The 14,586-nt window shown below is 44.7% G+C and overlaps 3 protein-coding genes across 4 annotated transcripts in view; 1 reads left to right on the forward strand and 2 right to left on the reverse strand.

Moving 5' to 3' along the window:
* Positions 1-5,944, reverse strand: part of LOC103377585 (ribosomal protein S6 kinase beta-1) — a 7,763-nt gene extending 1,819 nt beyond the window's left edge. Inside the window, exons 1-14 of the mRNA XM_025054816.1 lie at positions 5,813-5,944; positions 4,942-5,176; positions 3,755-3,798; positions 3,549-3,669; positions 3,328-3,396; positions 2,062-2,209; positions 1,919-1,976; positions 1,509-1,609; positions 1,309-1,399; positions 1,115-1,205; positions 908-1,015; positions 763-825; positions 602-679; positions 92-317 (exon numbers count right to left, since the gene is read on the reverse strand). Coding sequence (XP_024910584.1) covers positions 92-317; positions 602-679; positions 763-825; positions 908-1,015; positions 1,115-1,205; positions 1,309-1,399; positions 1,509-1,609; positions 1,919-1,976; positions 2,062-2,209; positions 3,328-3,396; positions 3,549-3,669; positions 3,755-3,798; positions 4,942-5,010 — 1,267 coding nt within the window. The 5' untranslated portion in view covers positions 5,011-5,176; positions 5,813-5,944. The remainder of the gene's footprint in view (positions 1-91; positions 318-601; positions 680-762; positions 826-907; positions 1,016-1,114; positions 1,206-1,308; positions 1,400-1,508; positions 1,610-1,918; positions 1,977-2,061; positions 2,210-3,327; positions 3,397-3,548; positions 3,670-3,754; positions 3,799-4,941; positions 5,177-5,812) is intronic.
* Positions 5,945-5,972: 28 nt separating this feature from the next.
* Positions 5,973-9,103, forward strand: tubd1 (tubulin, delta 1). 2 transcript variants are annotated; one of them, XM_008308451.3, is made up of 8 exons: positions 5,973-6,153; positions 6,609-6,756; positions 6,842-7,058; positions 7,144-7,375; positions 7,717-7,881; positions 7,956-8,084; positions 8,244-8,427; positions 8,522-9,103. In XM_008308451.3, the coding sequence occupies exons 1-8, from the start codon at positions 6,003-6,005 to the stop codon at positions 8,625-8,627; spliced, it is 1,332 nt and encodes a 443-aa protein (XP_008306673.1). In that variant the 5' UTR covers positions 5,973-6,002; the 3' UTR covers positions 8,628-9,103. The 2 variants fall into 2 exon arrangements, with proteins under 2 accessions (XP_008306673.1, XP_008306674.1); XM_008308452.3 differs by having other exon boundaries at positions 6,023-6,153; positions 6,571-6,756.
* Positions 9,104-12,487: 3,384 nt separating this feature from the next.
* The window catches only part of vmp1 (vacuole membrane protein 1), a 12,985-nt gene continuing 10,886 nt past the window's right edge, over positions 12,488-14,586 (reverse strand). Inside the window, 2 exon segments of the mRNA XM_008308455.3 lie at positions 12,488-13,472; positions 13,603-13,702. Of these exon segments, the coding sequence (XP_008306677.1) occupies positions 13,329-13,472; positions 13,603-13,702 (244 nt within the window). The 3' untranslated portion in view covers positions 12,488-13,328.

The following is a 14,586-nucleotide window of genomic DNA, read 5'->3' on the forward strand; positions in this document are numbered from 1 at the left end:
TAAATATGTGGCGTCCTATTTTTAGGATGTATAACTTGAAAAAGGCCGATTTTCTCAGAGGCTGCAAAGTCAAGTTTGGACTCTGGAGAACAAGATCTTTTCAGTTCCATTTGGATACACTGAGGTTCTAACTGTGTGTTTGTTTGGAGCAGATCATTGGTCATCCTGCTGATGGGAGGACAGGGTGTTGTCCTATCAGAGACAGTTACCAGGAAGGCCTGATTGGCGCTCTCGCTCAGGGTGGAGTCGTCGGGGCTGTCCACGGGCGTCTGACTGGTGAACTTGGAGTCAAACTGACTCACGTCTTCGGCCGATTGCTGCAAAGAAACGGGACAAAAATGGGTTGAGAAGAAGAGGCAGGAGGAGGAGGAGGAGCGGCAACATGAGCGCACGTGTCAGCCGACACCGCCCAGAGGAGAGGAGCGGGCTTCGATTACTGGACGTGGTCGTGCTGATTTGATGTACGACGGTAACCAAAGGTGACGACGAAACACGATCTCACGAGTCGTCGTCGTTCGTGTGTCGTCACTTATCATCAGGGAGATGACCAGCGAACGGGTCCGTGTGAGACGACGTCTCCGTCTGTCCCTGAAACACTCACCAGGAAGGGTTTGAAGGGCGGCTCCACCTTCCGAGCCAGCAGGTCTTCCCAGTTGATGTGTCGGAAAAACGGATGAGTCTACAAAGAAAAACAAATACATTTAAAATACAAAACGTTTGTTCTTGTCCTGCGAGTTCTTCCACAGAGTCACATGATCTCACCTGCACCTCTGAGGCGTCTCCGACTCCTGCTCCCAGTCGTGAGGAGGCGTTCCGCTTTAACAACTGGAGAAGCAGCGGTCACATGTTACATGACACGGGGTCAACATTTACAGTAAGACGCGGCGGCGGTGGGGGCGGGACTTACCCGCTTCAGCAGATCTCGAGCTTCCTGCGTGAGGTAGGGCGGGAGGTTGAGTTTACACTTCAGGATCTTGTCAATCGTCTTTTTCCGGTTTTCACCCGTGAACGGCGGCTGAGATTGACGAGGGACATTTGTTTATTTTAGATGATGTACGTCAGGAGTGAAGGACGTGAAGAAAAACGTTTTACATGTAAGGACTCAGAAACTGACCGCTCCTGTGAGCATGTCGTACATCAGAGCGCCCAGACTCCACCAGTCCACCGCTCTGTTGTGTCCACTTCGCATCAATATCTCAGGAGCCCTAGGACAGAAGGACAGGACAGTTCAGGTTAGGGGGTCAAAGGTCACGTCACAGAGTCATGTTTGTAGAGTGACTTTTGAAACTGTATAAAGTCTTGACTTGCATGTATTCAATGGTGCCACAGAAGGTGTGGGTGACCGTTCCGTCGTGGATGGACTCTTTACACAGACCAAAGTCCGTCAGCTTCACGTGTCCTGGAGGAGACAAACACATCACATTACACAGGAAACACATCTGAAAAAAGGACAAAGAAATGACTCTGTTGTCCAGCAGTGAAGCAGCATGGAGGAGGTCAAAGGTCACCTTGGCTGTTCAGCATGATGTTCTCAGGCTTCAGGTCTCTGTAGATGATGCCCTTCTGGTGCAGGTGGCCCAGAGCCATGGAGATCTCCGCCAGGTAAAAACTACACACAACACACAACACACAACACACGTGGAAGGAAACCTCATCAACTCACAGACACTATGTGTCATCATTTTACAGACCAAATATTCACAGACAGCCACCGGAGACAGTGGCATCAAAATATAAATGACCCTGACGGACTACATCACAGAGACTCACTGATCATATCCCATAATTCACAGCATGCACACCATAAAGAACAGCAGCCTCGGCTGACGTGAAGAAGACAATCAGACGTGGAACGTTTACTGATTCAATGTCTACAGCCAATCAGCATGTATTATTAATCCATCGCTGCAGACGTTACCAGGCCGTGTCTTCCATGAAGATGCCCTCCCGCTCCAGCTGCATGAAAAGTTCCCCACCTGCACAGAGGAGAAGAAGAACCTGAGACTTGATCAAAATACGCTGTCGATGTCAGACATGTGTGTGTGTGTGTTTTTCACCCACCGCTCAAGTATTCCAGGATGAGGTAAAGTTTCCCTCCCGTCTGAAAGGCGTAGATGAGGTCGACAATGAACGGGTGCTTGACCTCCTCCAGGATGTTCCTCTCTGCCTTGGTGTGAGCTGTGTCCTTGGCGTTGCGTACGATCATAGCCTGGTGTCCCCAACCCAAAGACAAGAGAGACACAAAGATCACGGCGTTACCAAGTGTGGCAGTTAAGGACGACGTGCGGTCACCTGATCTGACTTTAATAATACTAAAGACACAGTGAAGGTCACACAGTTAGGTTGATCTCATTTTTCTGATTTAAGTCAAAAACCACAGTGGAAGAACGATCGCTGCCACTCTGACTGAACACCTTTGTCAACATTTGAAAATCATGTCCAATTTATTTTCACGTTAAACATAAATATCTTGAAAACAATTAGTTCTTCTGACTATCTTGACGCAGCAACAACCAAATACAAATCCAACCGACTATCTTGATGCAGCAACAACCAAATACAAATCCAACCACCGTAGTTCTCCTACCAACAACTAGGGATTTGCTAAAACAGATCATTTACTCCTTGTTTCTGTTGCTACAGGTCCGTTACCGTGGCGACTGCAGCTAGGCTATGCTAACACTGGCATCTCAGACTCAGATTTATGAGCATCATTAGCGCTTCGGCTGCAGGGAACCAAAGTTCTCATTTAAATGCCGGGACAGGTCTGAAGTTTGTCCTGAGAAAACTACAATCCTGTTTGGAAGTGAAAAGACGGAGACACAAAGTCAGAGTCAGGCTGTGATCAGAAGATGAATCAGGGACGAAACGAGAGCAGGATTCATTCAGTACCAGTCACTACTTCATTTAATACTAAATTTAGAAAAATTTAGTAACTAAAAAAAAAAAACCTTTTCTGTGCAAGTAAACGGATCAACTTTTCAAAAAAAATCATAAATCTAGAGGAAGAAACGCCTCCTCCGTCGACACTCTGTCCGTCACTGTAGGAAGGAGACATTTATAAACTCTCCTACATCAGTGCTGGATCTTCTAAAGGTCATGGAGTTCATCTCAGGCTAATAAAAAGCAGATATAAAGTGAACATTAGCCTGGAGCTAACAGGCTAACAGAGCTGTAATAATAGACCAAAATAAATAGCCAGCTACAAATACGCAGTGAAACCTTAGCCCAGTGCTGCTCCGAGGATGATCGATATTTTCAGAGCAGAACAACCGTCTTCATTCTACTAAAAAAGAAAAAACAGCAGGAGGAAAAATAATTAATTACCTTTTTTAAAACTTTCATGGCAAATATCGTTCCTGATGCAGCGCCGGCAACTTTTCGAACCTGAAATACCTGAAATAGAAATGTAATGAAAATGTAAAAAAAAACAAACAAACAAACAGAAATTTAATGAAAATGTAAACAAACAAACAAACAAACAAACAAACAAACAAGCAGCGTAGTAAACCCTGCAGTGTGATTGGCTGAGTGTGTGAACTGTGCACCTTTCCATATCCACCTTTGCCCAGAACCCTCAACAGGTGGAAACACTCGGGTCTGATGTTCTCCGCGCCCTGGTTGACGTTGTCCTCTGAAATCTCAATCTTCTCACAGTCGTCCAGGTTACTGCAGCGGAGACACAGTGGGACACGTTCGTTTTTTCTCATCGTACACAGAAGCCAATCAGGAAGAAACAGGTTGAAGGACTTACAACTCAAACCCACTGCACTGGTCCATGATGTCACCGATCTGAGTCTGTGAGAAAAAGTAAATATACAGAGAGGCAGAAATGTCAACAAAGTTGGATGTATTATATTGACTATGTTAAAATGGGATTTAAACTTTATAGAATCTGTGTTTGCTGTGCAGTATTTACATATTGATTATTCATTTTTAATGTTAAATTGTATTTTTTATTTTTGTCCCTGCTACAATTTTAAAGAAAAGTTTAAAAAATTCAATCATTTTAAATATGTGTCATCAACATTAAAGAAAAATCAAACTATTTCTTTCTGCAAATGAAATTAACATTAGGGATATTTTTTAGTTTGAAAAAAACAACAACAACAACAGAAGAAATTAGAATTTGATTAACGCTGGTTCTAACAAGAGCCCAGGGGGGGTGGGGGGAGGACCTTATAATAATAATAATATCTGAACAGACGAAAACTGAGCAGGATTTCATTACAGTAAAAGACTCAAAGCTGAGGTCTCGGTCCTCCAACCTGTGTTGATCAACATTTAGCTGCTGATGTTGATGCAACAGTTGCTCAAACCTGGACAGAAACCGGGACTGAAACTCCGACCACGTCGTTACCGTGACTGTAGGTGTGGATTGTGCAACAGCTGGTGGTTGTTATCAGGGCACCAACAGTTGGACATGTGCACGGAGCAGCGTCCACACCGGGTTCGTCAACGTGACTCAGTCTTGTCCTTTATTTACACTGATCAACAACCAGACGGGAGCCCCGGGTTCACACTGACCCGCTCTGTGTCCGTCCTGCCAAAATAAACTGTTGCACACTGAGCCACATTTATCACTGCAGCAGCAGCAGCAGCAGCAGCAGCAGCTCGTTTGGCCAAGTAAGGCAGCGCTTGCACAACTCCCAACTTGTCAGCGGTGTTTTCACACATGACAGCGTCAACAAAAAGATTTCATCACCGGCTACAGTTACTGCGGAAAAATTAAAGAGCGCGAAAAGTGAAAGCTCTGTGTTTGTAGCTGTCACACACTCCGTGTGCTAACTGTGGTAGCGGAGGCCTGGAGCTCCGGCTACACTGCAGGCCCGTGGTGGCTGGCAGGCTGCCGGGCTAACAGCTAACATGCTAACATGCTAACCCCTGCGCTCACACCACAAATACGGTGTTTATGTAGCTCTGACAGTGCTGTCAAAGTACCTCCTCGTTCTCGTCGTCGGAGACCGTTTCCTCTGGCTGATCCAGGTCAATGTCAAACACTCCAGCCATGGCAGCGTTCGGCTCTGAAGGCTCTATCACAGACCGCAGGAATATCGAGCGTCCCCGCACCTCATGGACAAACACACACCGCCGCCATGACCGGCTACTACACTGAGCATGCGCAGTGCGATGCTCAGCCAGAGGGGCGTGGTCACCTGTCAGGCTTTGTCCACTCCTACACGTTATAAACAAGTAAATCAGAGAGAAAGAAAACACATCATTAATTCACCACTGACGTTTTAAAAATACGATTGATATCAAATTTATTTTAAATTAAAAAACAAATAAAATATCTATGAGTTTGTCTGTTTTAAAAATGACTTTCTAATATACTTCAAAATACTTCCATCTACAGATGTTGAAATGTAATTAAAATGGAAATATAATTTGCTAAACAAACACATATATAATTTGATATAACCAGAAGGAATAGCACCACACAATTCACCAGTAAAACTAAAAACTCTTAACCCGTAAAAAGTATAAAATAATACATTTTACGACATGAATTAAATGTTAAATAAAACGAAATCCAGCTCTTCTTTTTTTTACAGATAACCTATATCCGTATGAAGCGGCATCTATTCGAAACACTGAATTATTTTAAAATGCAAGATGATTCTGACAAAACATCGTAAAACAAAACGTAACGGCGGTAGTTTGTGAGGTTCTTAAATATGTCTTTGATAGCATTAAAGCACACGCACACACACACACACACGTGTCTTTGATAGCATTAAAGCACACACACACACACACACGCACGAAACTTTTTTTTTTCTAAAATCTATCTTTATTTTGAAAGTCTCACCGCAAGATCGGAAATTCCGCTCAGTCTCTGCGTGGCGGCAAAACTGTGCATTTTCTGTATCCACGGAAGTGTAGCCATGAAGCGGTCAGCGTCACAGCACGGTCAGTGCCGGACTTTACTCGTTGTAGCGCCTTCCTGTGGTCAAAATCCCACGCACGTCTCGTCTTAAGAAGCCGCGTCAGTGTGGAAAATGTCGGTGGTAACGGTCCAGTTGGGTCAGTGCGGGAACCAGGTGGGTCAGGAGCTCTATGACGTCATTTGCTGTGACGCACAACAGGGTCAGAGGAAACCGTACTGCAAAGCAAGTTGTGAGCGATTCTTCCGCCAGAATACACGCGGAGGTAAAGTAGTCCACATTGTTGTTAAACTGTTAAAAAATAAAACATTTGTGTTTGTGTTATAACTTAATATAAACGTTGTTACATCTTTATTGTGTGTAAAACTGATGAAAAATGACATTTTAGTTCCAAAATGTGATTGAAGAGTTTGTTTTTTTTCTTAAGACAAGAAACGACATCACTAGTTTTTAACAAACGACATCACTCGTTTTCTACAGGTAGGTTTTTTACGGTCCTTGTTTTTAATATCAGTTTTATTCTGTATTTTGTTCATTTTCTTTGTAAGTTCATGATTGAACTCGTGGACCCAGAGCCTGATGCTTCAAAGATATAACTTTGTTTTTCCTGCTCCTGTTTTCACACATTATTGTTTATGTTGAAATGGTCAAACTCCAAACTAAGCTAAATTCCTGAGTCCAGAACACTGAGGTTCTCACCGACTTCTGTCTGTCGACCAGATCTGGTGGCGAGGGCGGTGCTGATCGACATGGAGCCTAAAGTGATCAACCGCAGCATGAGGAAGGCGGCAGAGTCCGGCAGGTGGACGTACGGCGAGGCCTCACACTTCAGCCAGAAGCAGGGCTCAGGAAACAACTGGGCTAACGGGTGGGGGCAACTCCCCGCTCCACTGCACCATCACCCGCTGGGTGTGTCACGGTCTTTCATGTCACGTTGTTTCTTTGGGGTTCAGGTTCTGCGTCCACGGTCCCCGTCACAGGGAGGTGGTGGAGGAGCTGGTGAGGCGGGAGGTGGAGCACTGCGACCGGGTCTCTGGCCTCATGGCTCTGATGAGCGTGGCCGGAGGAACCGGCTCTGGAGTGGGAACCTACGTCACACAGTGTTTACGAGACACTTACCCCAAGTCCTTCGTGGTCAACCACCTGACCTGGCCCTACGAGGCGGGGGAGGTGAGCACGGCTGACGTGGTCGCAGTGAAACAAGGATTCATATGAAGTTCCAGGTGGTCCTTCATTTCCACCCTGTTTTTCTCAGGTGATCGTCCAGAACTACAACTCCGCGCTGACTCTCTCCCATCTGTACCAGCTGTCGGACGCCGTCCTGGTGCATGAGAACGACACGGTGCACAGGATCTGCAGTCGGCTGCTCAGAATCAAACACATCTCCTTCAGTGACGTCAACAAAGTCATCGCTCACCAGTTGGGAAGCGTTCTCCAGCCTGCACTGACGGCAGACTCACAGGGTGTCTACAGCAGAAGTCCAGTGGGTGAGGACATGGGGGGGGGACACCACACACACACACATGCGTGGTGTAATTAAATGCTTGAACGCCGACACCACACACACACACACACGCGTGGTGTAATTAAATGCTTGAACGCCTTTGCATTATATTTAATATTTAACATTTGTGATCACACAATATAAATCCAAACTGTGCCTTTAAACATGCAACTTGCTAACGGCAAAACAACATGATGTTATAAACTGTGCCTTTAAACATGCGACTTGCTGTTGCTAACGGCAAAACAACATGATGTTACTGTGTTTTTCTGCCTAAGGTCAGGGGTGAAATGACCTGAGGCAATAACTGTGTCTTCTCCCCAGGGGAGCTGGTGGGCGCCCTGGTCTGCCACCCGGAGTACAAGCTGCTGAGCGTCAGCACCATCCCTCAGATGCCCACCTCCTCCATAGCCTACAGCGCCTTCAGCTGGCCAGGGCTGCTCAAGCACCTGCGGCAGATGCTCATCTCCAACAGCAGGATGGAGGAAGGTGAGTTTGGTCATCGCAGTTTACGCCCGATTGTTGCTCCAAATGAAAACTGAAGTGTGGTCGACCCGCGTCAGGCATCGACTGGCAGGTGAGTGCGCCCTCTGGAGCTGAGAGGAGCAGGAGTTTGACAGGAAGCAGCTTCAACACCTCGTTGGCCAACCTCCTCATCCTGAGAGGGAAGGACGTCTACAGCGCAGAGACGGGTCAGTGGTCGGAATTAAACTGGTTTTTAATGAACATGACAAAGAAAAAGAAAAGGTGACAATCTGAGTTAGGATTGATTCTTTTTTTAATTCATTTGTCAATATTATGAGGAGCCAACATGGACCATGATAATGTTAATACTGTGCATCGATCCACAGGTGGGTTTGAGGACCCGGCCTTGTACACTTCCTGGTTGTCACCAGACGCTGCGTTTACCTCCTGGAAATCCCCGGTGCCTTTCAATAAATATGAGAAATCGGCCACGTTGGTCAGTAACAGCCAGGCTCTGCTCAGACCTCTGGACAACATGGTGAGGAACGCCTGGAACATGTTCGCCTCCAGGTGAGTCGGTGTAGAAACATCAACAGCTCACGCTGGTCCATCTGTCCTCAGTCCTCAGTCCTCAGGCCGTCCTCTCTGCTGTCCTCTGTTCCAGGGCCTATGTCCATCAGTACGTCAGGTTCGGGATCTCAGAGGAGGACTTCCTGGACAGCTTCACGTCACTGGAGCAGCTCGTCTCCAGCTACAGTCAGCTGTGTTGATGAACTACAGTGAAGAATGTTTTTATTTTGATACAATATGAACTGATGAAAATATAAACGGATTACGTTCCAAATACATATATATGTGTATATGTATGTATAAATATACATTTTTACATTTTACATTTGTTCTGAAAATCTTAAAACGTGACGTAGCATGGCTAATGCTACGAGGCTAAGTCTGGTGAAGTGAGAACTTTAACCACTAGAGGTAGCTCATTCATTCACAGTGTACTTTTTAAGAAGTGTGTGTTTTGTAAGTATTTCGGTGGCAGTAAGAATTTCCTGAATCACTTCAGCTTCAAACATGACTCAGAAAATGATCTTCATCATTTGGGGATTTTTGTTTTTTTGTCCTGAGTTCAGTTGAACTTTTAAACTTTTCCAGTGAATGGACTCATCTTTAAATGAACACCGTTTGGCTTCACCTCCGAGATGTGAACGTGAATAAAGTTGGTTCAGAATGAACAAAGACCATGGAGTCGGAGCCACACCTTTTTATTAAATCACTTTATTGTTGAATGATTGGACAGTGAACAGGCAGAATAAAAAAAGAAATGTGCTGCAGATCCAACAAACAGGGAAGAATAAAAAAGAAATGTGCTGCAGATCCAACACCTCAGGCAGCCTACAGACCACCGTTGACCTGACGTATGAACAGCCAACACCAGTCATATAAGCTAGCTGAGGAGCAGGCTAACTGTCATTATATAAACCCAAAGTCCAATGGGTTTTTCATATCCAGGTCACATGACTTTGTATCAAATCTAAACGTAATTCAGGACCAAATACTGAAGAGACACGGGTCAGATTAGAACTCCAGGGTCAGGGATCACAGATCAGTTACTTGACCAAAAAAAAAAAAAAATCTGAGTTCCCACCGTCTGGTGGTCGTAATGAAAACAGAGGAAAAAATATATTTTAAAAAAACTAATAAAAGTTCAGATGTTCCCTTGAATGTGATCATATCTGTAACAAAATTATTATTATTTTTTTTTTTTTAAATTGAGTTTCAGCATCAACAATAAAGACCAGAAATTCAGACCATTATTATTATACACCACGTGGACATTGAATCAACTGTAACTTTACTAATGTAACCATTTAAATTGTTATAACTGTGTTTATCAAAAGAAAGAAGTACAACAGAAAAATCTATTATTTAAATGTAACAATTTAAATTGTTATAACTGTGTTTATCAAAAGAAAAAAAGACTTAAACAACAATAATGTCTTCATGATAATTAACAACTGGTTTGATGAAAAGTTACCAGAAAGTTCCATGAACTTTGAACTCCATCCAGACATGGACACAGCTGACATTCTACTGGTACTTCCACACTAATAGGTGCTGAAAAATACTGCAGTTTTCACAGTACTGGTACAAAGTCCTCCAGCATCACAGTCTGGTCTGTCCACCACAGACCACAGACCAGAGACCAGTGTCCACAAAGGTCTGCAGAGAAGGACAAAGAAGAGGAGACGAGCTGAGCAGCAAACAGCAGGAAGAAGACCAAGTCACTCACCCATAAAGACGGCTCTGTTGGGGGGGTGGGGGGGTCGGGGGGGGCACTCTGACAAAGAGTGAGTATTCAGTCAGGAAATGTCTTCAGTCCAGGCCGCTGAAGGCCGCTCCTTCATGTCGGACCCTCAACCTCCTCCACTTGCTCCTGTGAGGAGGAGCAGAGAGGACTGAGGCAGGAACTCCTCCAACCTCCCTTTATACTGTCCCCCCCTAACCCCCCCCATCTCTATAGGAGCTCATGTCAGCCCCGTCCAACTGGAAGTGAGTCGACATGATGTCATCACCTTTACCACCATCGCAGCTTCTGGGTGAGGAGACATATAATCAGGGTGTGTTCATGCCCTTATAAGGCAGTGAGGGCTCTCTCAGCGGGGGGTGGGGGGGGGGGGGGCAATCACAATATACTGTTTTATTAATTCATGTCCTACAAAGAAACTGATGCTGGAGTCTTGAGGTTTGGTCTGGAAACTCGACATGAAGACGGATGAGTCAGCGCCATCACCGACTGATGACCGTGAATGTCTCATCCAGTCAGAGCTCTGGGAGGTTAACTCAAAGTTAGTTAACTCAAAGTTAGTATTAGTATAAATTACACTAGTGAAGTTCAGTGTCTGACACTGACTGTCACCGATGAATGAAGTCTGTTAAACAATCAAGTTTTATTCTAATTATACAAATAAAACACAACTAATTCACAGAAACTAAAACTCTTTTATTTCTCTATCCTGATGTTAATATAAATATAATTATAAATATAATTATTAGAGTGTCTGGACCAGAATCTCTGACAGAATAATGAGTAATTTACAGCAGAAATCCAGACACAGTTAAGTCATTAATGTCTTTCCTAATCAAGAAAATACCAGATGACGTCATCTCATCATCTGACTTTCCACGGAAGTGTTTTTTGAATTGTGCAGTAAATGTGACAACTTAAAAAAATTAGCCTTACTTTGAAAAAAAAAAAAATTAGGTGTGTGAGTTTTAAACAGTGTATTTAACGTCCTGTAGGTTTTAGTTTCACACTGTCACATGTGAGAACTTTTTTTTAGTAACAACATGAACAGAGACGTCAGTTCATTCTCCTGTTCCTGACCAACACCAGGAGCAAACGGTGTATTCTCAAAGTGCAAACAAAACAATCAGGACAACAGGCGACCCCCCCTCAAAAAAAAAACCAAACAAACAAAAAAAAACAAAGAACAAGAACTTGGAACCCCCCCCCGCCGCTCCGAACCCCCCCCCGCAGCTCAACATCAGACAACAAACCAACACAGACTGAGTGACGGACGGAGGTTTTATACCAGGTGACAGGCGTGAGACTAATCCACAGGTGATCACATGACACAGGTGAGTCTGATGACGCTGACGAAGTCTTATTGACCACAACAGGAAGTCCTGCATCAGGAGGATCTTCCAGCAAACGTCAGTCCTCCCCCTGTCCAAGGTGAACAGGGTGGGAATCGAACTCCCCAGGGTTCCACAGACAGCAGGATGGATGTCCCTCCTGTCGCCTGTTCTCCACCTGTTCATGTCTGATGTCGTTGGCATCACTTTCAACATTTAACACAATGATTTAATTAGTAAAAACCTTTAAATCTTTTTTTTTTCCACCGATGATTCAGATTTAAGTGTTTCATCAAATCCACTGATTTTCCCACATTTATAAAATGATTTTAACAAATGTGTCGTTCTCATGGCAACTGTTGGTCAGTGTCTGAAATTCATATATTTATTATATATTTTAATAATTAGTAATGTTCATGAAGAATATGAAATATTCATATATTTATTACTATTTATATTATATATAAATCTACATTTATTTATATTATTTATAATTACATTTACAAAATTGACATATATGACATATGAACACACCCAAATGTTGATCAGTTCACTCAGAGGGGCCGGTGACCACGTGTTGAGAACCTGAACAAAGACAGTGAACGGAGGCAGAGGTCTGATTCATTAACCCTTTATTTTTCCAGTTGTTTTACAGACGACGTACAGACACGACAGGCAGGAACGACTGACATGACGGAGAGCCTGAACCTTCAGCCAGCCTACAGACCACTGTTGCCATGACAACATGAGAAGCCAACACCAGTCTGATAAGCTAGCTGACGACCGGCTGGAGCGGTGCACTCCTGACGACGGTCCAGATGTGGAGCAGCTCCGACGGCTCAACAGGAAGTTCCTTTTATTTGGATGAAAACTAAATAACACACACACACACACACACACGCGCAGGACTTACCTTCAATCATCATCAGTCCATTCGTAGACGCTCTGACATCACAGCCAGTGACAGACTCAGACGTGGAAACCAGTGTCATGGTGTAAATGGTTTATACATGAGCTGATCCTAACTGTACAGAACAGCGATGACACTACTGAGCCGCCACCAGTGACATCATCACCTGTGACATCATCATCATCATCATCGAGTCGACTTTATGTTCACACTCACACCCTGAATAGAAACACGTCAAGGTTGGAAGATATTTACACCGACAACCACAGCCCATCTGTGTTGATATTGCTTTTCTTTTTTTTTTCTATTTTAGAAACAACATGGTTGGTCTAAGACGTTAAATCTACACAAAAAAAAAAAAAAAAAAAAAAAAAAAAAAAAAAGAAAAACGTCAGTACAGACAGGTCATGACGCAGCAGCATGTACATGTCACAGAATTAAATAATCAAGTTTTAAGTCGACGACTGTTTTTTCCAAGAGAAGTCGGAGCTTCCAGTCTTGCATAAGGCATAGAGTCTGACGGTCACCGCTGAACCACCGCGGCGTCCACCAAACGGCTGCTTCACGTCTGAGGTTAATGACAGGGTTAACAGGACTGACTGACTGACACACACACACACAGAGATGAGACATAGGAAGTACCAAACATGAAGTAGCGCACACACACACACCCCCCCAAACACACACACACACATATCCAAAAAGTAAGGTTCCTGTCCTGTTTTTTTTTTGTTCTTTTCCTTTAAACTTTTAGCCTCTTTAAGAATGAATGAAGGTGAGGTTTGTAGTTTGGTTGTAAGTGGCTGAGGCCGAGTGGAAGAGCCTCTCTTCATCATCATCATCATCATCATCGTCGTCGTCGTCGTCGTCATCAGTCCCTTGGATGACGGCAGTTCTTTGTTCCTCCTCCTCCTCCTCCTCACTTTGTCTTGAGCTCCTTGCGCCTCTGCTGCTGCAGCCTCTTGCCGTAGCTCTGAGCCATGGAGTTGACGATGGAGATGACGAAGTAGCAGACCATGACCAGGACCAACTTCTCAAACACCCAAGACAGCCAGTTGTCGTCCTGAGCAGAAATCAACAACAGCACAGGTCAAAACCACAGAAAGGAAGACTGCCCCTAGTGGTCAAAAACCAAGGACTTTAGCATGGACTTTAATGTGTCCACCAAACTCAGAGGTGGTTGAAGGACTCACCGCCGGAGCAGCTCCTCCAGGACTGTGCATCTTGTTCCTCTGGGCCTCCAGGTACTGACTGAAGGGTTTCTGGAGAGCTGGTCCTACTCTGGGCACAGACCTGGACCCGTGTGTCCACACAGACACAGACACAGACAGAGGGAGAGAAAACAGACAAGAAAGAGGGGAAAAACCATGAGTGAGAGACTCACCCTTTTACTCACCCACATCCACAGAGTCAGGTTTCCCTCAAATAAAGTCTTTTATATTTTCTGTCCCTGAACTTTGTTGCTGAAGGCCGCTCCTTCATGTCGGAGCCTCAAACCTCCTCCACTTGCTCCTGTGAGGAGGAGCAGGGAGCAGAGAGGACTGAGGCAGGAACTCCTCCAACCTCCCTTTATACTGTCCCCCCCTAACCCCCCCCATCTCTATAGGAGCTCATGTCAGCCCCTTCCAACTGGAAGTGAGTCGACATGATGTCATCACCTTGAGGACAGAGGATCGGGGTGTGTTCACGGCCCTCTCAGTGGGCGGCCAATCAGAGAGCACCGTTCTACTAACTCATGTCCTTGGTTGTGTTTAGTCTAAAATGTAAAGACAAATGATGGTTCTTCAGACTCTACCCTGTGGGACAGGACATAACCTGATGTCCAGACTTGTGTCTAATCAGTGAATTTAAACGACCCTGGGGGGGGTGGGGGGGTGGCATGACTCAAACGTTGGTTATGCCCCCCCACTTGACACGCAGAAGAAAATCCAAACATGCTGAAGGTAGTGTGTCTTAAAGACATCCTGCATTAGCAGTGAAGCGTCATTAACACATCACAGCGAGTCACCGAGGAGCGGGAAAAAAAACAGGGAAAGAACCGGAAAGTCCAGAACTGCTGCCTCGGCTTTAACTGGACGCTGTAGAAAAATAAAATAAGAACTAAACAGATTCAGACCCAGGTTCTAAAAACAAACGTGTTCTGTTGATCTGTCTGTCTGTAACATCTACATCATCAT

This window comes from Cynoglossus semilaevis, chromosome 4 (genome assembly GCF_000523025.1).
Source record: "Cynoglossus semilaevis isolate Cse_v1.0 chromosome 4, Cse_v1.0, whole genome shotgun sequence".
NCBI classification, from domain to species: domain Eukaryota; kingdom Metazoa; phylum Chordata; class Actinopteri; order Pleuronectiformes; family Cynoglossidae; genus Cynoglossus; species Cynoglossus semilaevis.

Excerpts from the sequence above, each read along its gene's own strand:
- tubd1 (XM_008308451.3), top strand. The coding sequence starts at position 6,003 with ATGTCGGTGGTAACGGTCCAGTTGGGTCAGTGCGGGAACCAGGTGGGT. Across the intron at positions 7,059-7,143 it reads GGCCCTACGAGGCGGGGGAG|GTGATCGTCCAGAACTACAA; the intron begins GTGAGCACGGCT and ends TGTTTTTCTCAG. Across the intron at positions 7,376-7,716 it reads CTACAGCAGAAGTCCAGTGG|GGGAGCTGGTGGGCGCCCTG; the intron begins GTGAGGACATGG and ends TCTTCTCCCCAG.